The 2,285-nt window shown below is 40.9% G+C and overlaps 1 protein-coding gene across 1 annotated transcript; it reads left to right on the forward strand.

Moving 5' to 3' along the window:
* Positions 1-880: 880 nt before the first annotated feature.
* On the forward strand, positions 881-2,016 carry LOC111903605 (uncharacterized). The gene is made up of 3 exons (XM_023899374.1): positions 881-1,095; positions 1,152-1,750; positions 1,832-2,016. The coding sequence occupies exons 1-3, from the start codon at positions 881-883 to the stop codon at positions 2,014-2,016; spliced, it is 999 nt and encodes a 332-aa protein (XP_023755142.1).
* Positions 2,017-2,285: the final 269 nt, after the last annotated feature.

Raw genomic sequence — 2,285 nt, forward strand, 5'->3', positions numbered from 1 at the left:
CTTATATTAGTATACTTCCATTATAAATCGCAAAACACTATGAAAATCAGGATATAATGCGTCTAGAACTAAGATATATCTTGTTCAATATCACCTGAATTGTAACTACTATAGAGGACTTATAACTATTTCCTCTTTAAATCTAATAGAAAAAGATGCCGCCATATAAATCAAATAGATGTTTCAACAACAATACACCAATTCCACCACCACCACTACCTTCCTAGTATGATCATGACGTCTTCCAAGCAGAAGTAACAACCGCCATGGTTGCTACCTTGACACAAATTAATGCCAATGGTGCTAGTGGGGCCGGTAGTGGTGCCCACAACTCTAATCACAGGGAAAGTGTTGGAAACCCAAGGGAGTGTTCATATAAATACTTCAGGACTGCTAAACCTAAATCTTTCGATGGCACTGGAGGTGTAATAGCTCTAACACACTGGTTCGAGAAAACCGAATCAGTATTTGAAATCTGTGCATGCCCTGAATCGAGCAAAGTAAAATTTGTAGCATGCACCTTCTTGGACAGAGCCCTCTCTTGGTGGAACGAATATGTGAAGTCGTTATCTCTCCCAGTTGCCAATGGCATGAGCTGGGAAGACTTAAAGGTTATGATGCTGGCAAAATATTGTCATCGATGCGAAATACAAAAGTTAGAGCAGGAACTCTGGATTCTGTCGATGAAGGAATATGATATTGTTGCTTATACTGCTAGATTCAGTGACCTGGCTCTTCTGTGTCACGGGATGGTCACCCCGGAGAGTAAGAAGGTAGGGAGGTATATCTGAGGATTAACTCTGTTAACTCAAGGAAATTTTATAGTGGCCAACCCACTTACTTTCTATAGTGCCAAGCGTTTGGCACAGACTCGTAGATAATGGAGTTCGTCAAGGCTGCATGCCAGCCGTTTCTAAAAAAACCCAAAGAAGGAGGCAGCAAAAAGAAGTTCTGGAACAAAAGAATGGAGCAATCATCACAAGAGCCTTCAAACAAGCAACAAACTGTGGCATTGCACGCTGATATTGTTCCTGTTGTTGTTCCTGCTTCTATACCTACCACTACTTCTGCTACTTCAGCAACTCGATTCGATATGTTGGAACTTTGCCAAAGTGTAATAAATGTAACTTCCATCACACGGGAGTTTGTAGGGAAATGCACTACAAAAACTACAACAGTAAGGGGCACTCTGCCCGTTTTTGTAAAGCACCAGCACAACCCATCTCTCAAGTCTCCACTGTAGGAGTAATTCAAGCTTGTTATGAGTGTGGTGAAATCGGGCATTTCAAGAGAGACTGTCTAAAGACAAAAAATGTTGGAGGTGTGGGCAGGATTTCGGCAATTGGCCACGAAGAAGCGATGGCAGATCCTACTGTGGTTACTGGTACGTTTCTTCTCAATAATTCTTATGCATGCATTGTTTTCAATAGTGGTGCGGAGAAAAGCTTCGTAAGCCATCAACTCCAACATCTACTAAAACAAAATCCTCAATCATTAAACGATACATTCACATTAGAGATAGCAAACAGAAAGAACGAGAGCACAAATGGCATATACATAGGATGCACACTTACTCTAAACATCTATTCTTTCCAAATTGACCTTATGCTGGTCTCAATTAACAGCTTTCACATTATCATCGGCATGGATTGGTTAAGTCTTCACCGTGCTGATATCCTATGTTATGTAAAAGCCATTCGTCTTAATCTGCCAAGTAGAAAATCTCTCGTTATCTATGGTGACAAGCCCGGTACGAATCATCAAATCATTTCTTGCGTCAAGGCCCAGAAGTATCTTCGTAAAGATTAATGTGCCTTCTTAGCTCACGTAGTTTATAAGACACAAGAAGTGAAAAGCATCAAGGATATTCCTGATGTCTTTGATTTTCATGATGTATTCCCTGAAGATTTCCTAGGAGTTCCTCCTGAACGCCAAGTTGAATTCCGAATCAACTTGATACACGAAGTTACCCTCATAGCTAAATCCCCATATCGTCTTGCACCATTAGAGACGTAGGAACTATTAATACAACTAAATGAACTACTCAGCAAAGGATTCATTAGACCGAGCTTCTCACCTTGGGAGCTCCGATCTTGTTCGTGGAAAACAAGGATGGATAATTTCGCATGTGCATAAACTATCGCGAACTAAACAAGCTTACCATTAAGAACCGATACCCTCTACCATGAGTAGACGACCTCATCGATCAAATTCAAGGGGCAATTATCATCTCCAAGATTGACCTGAGATCAGGAAAACGTCAACTACGAGTCTAGGAGGCTAAT

This window comes from Lactuca sativa, chromosome 8, assembly GCF_002870075.4.
Source record: "Lactuca sativa cultivar Salinas chromosome 8, Lsat_Salinas_v11, whole genome shotgun sequence".
Lineage (NCBI taxonomy): Eukaryota > Viridiplantae > Streptophyta > Magnoliopsida > Asterales > Asteraceae > Lactuca > Lactuca sativa.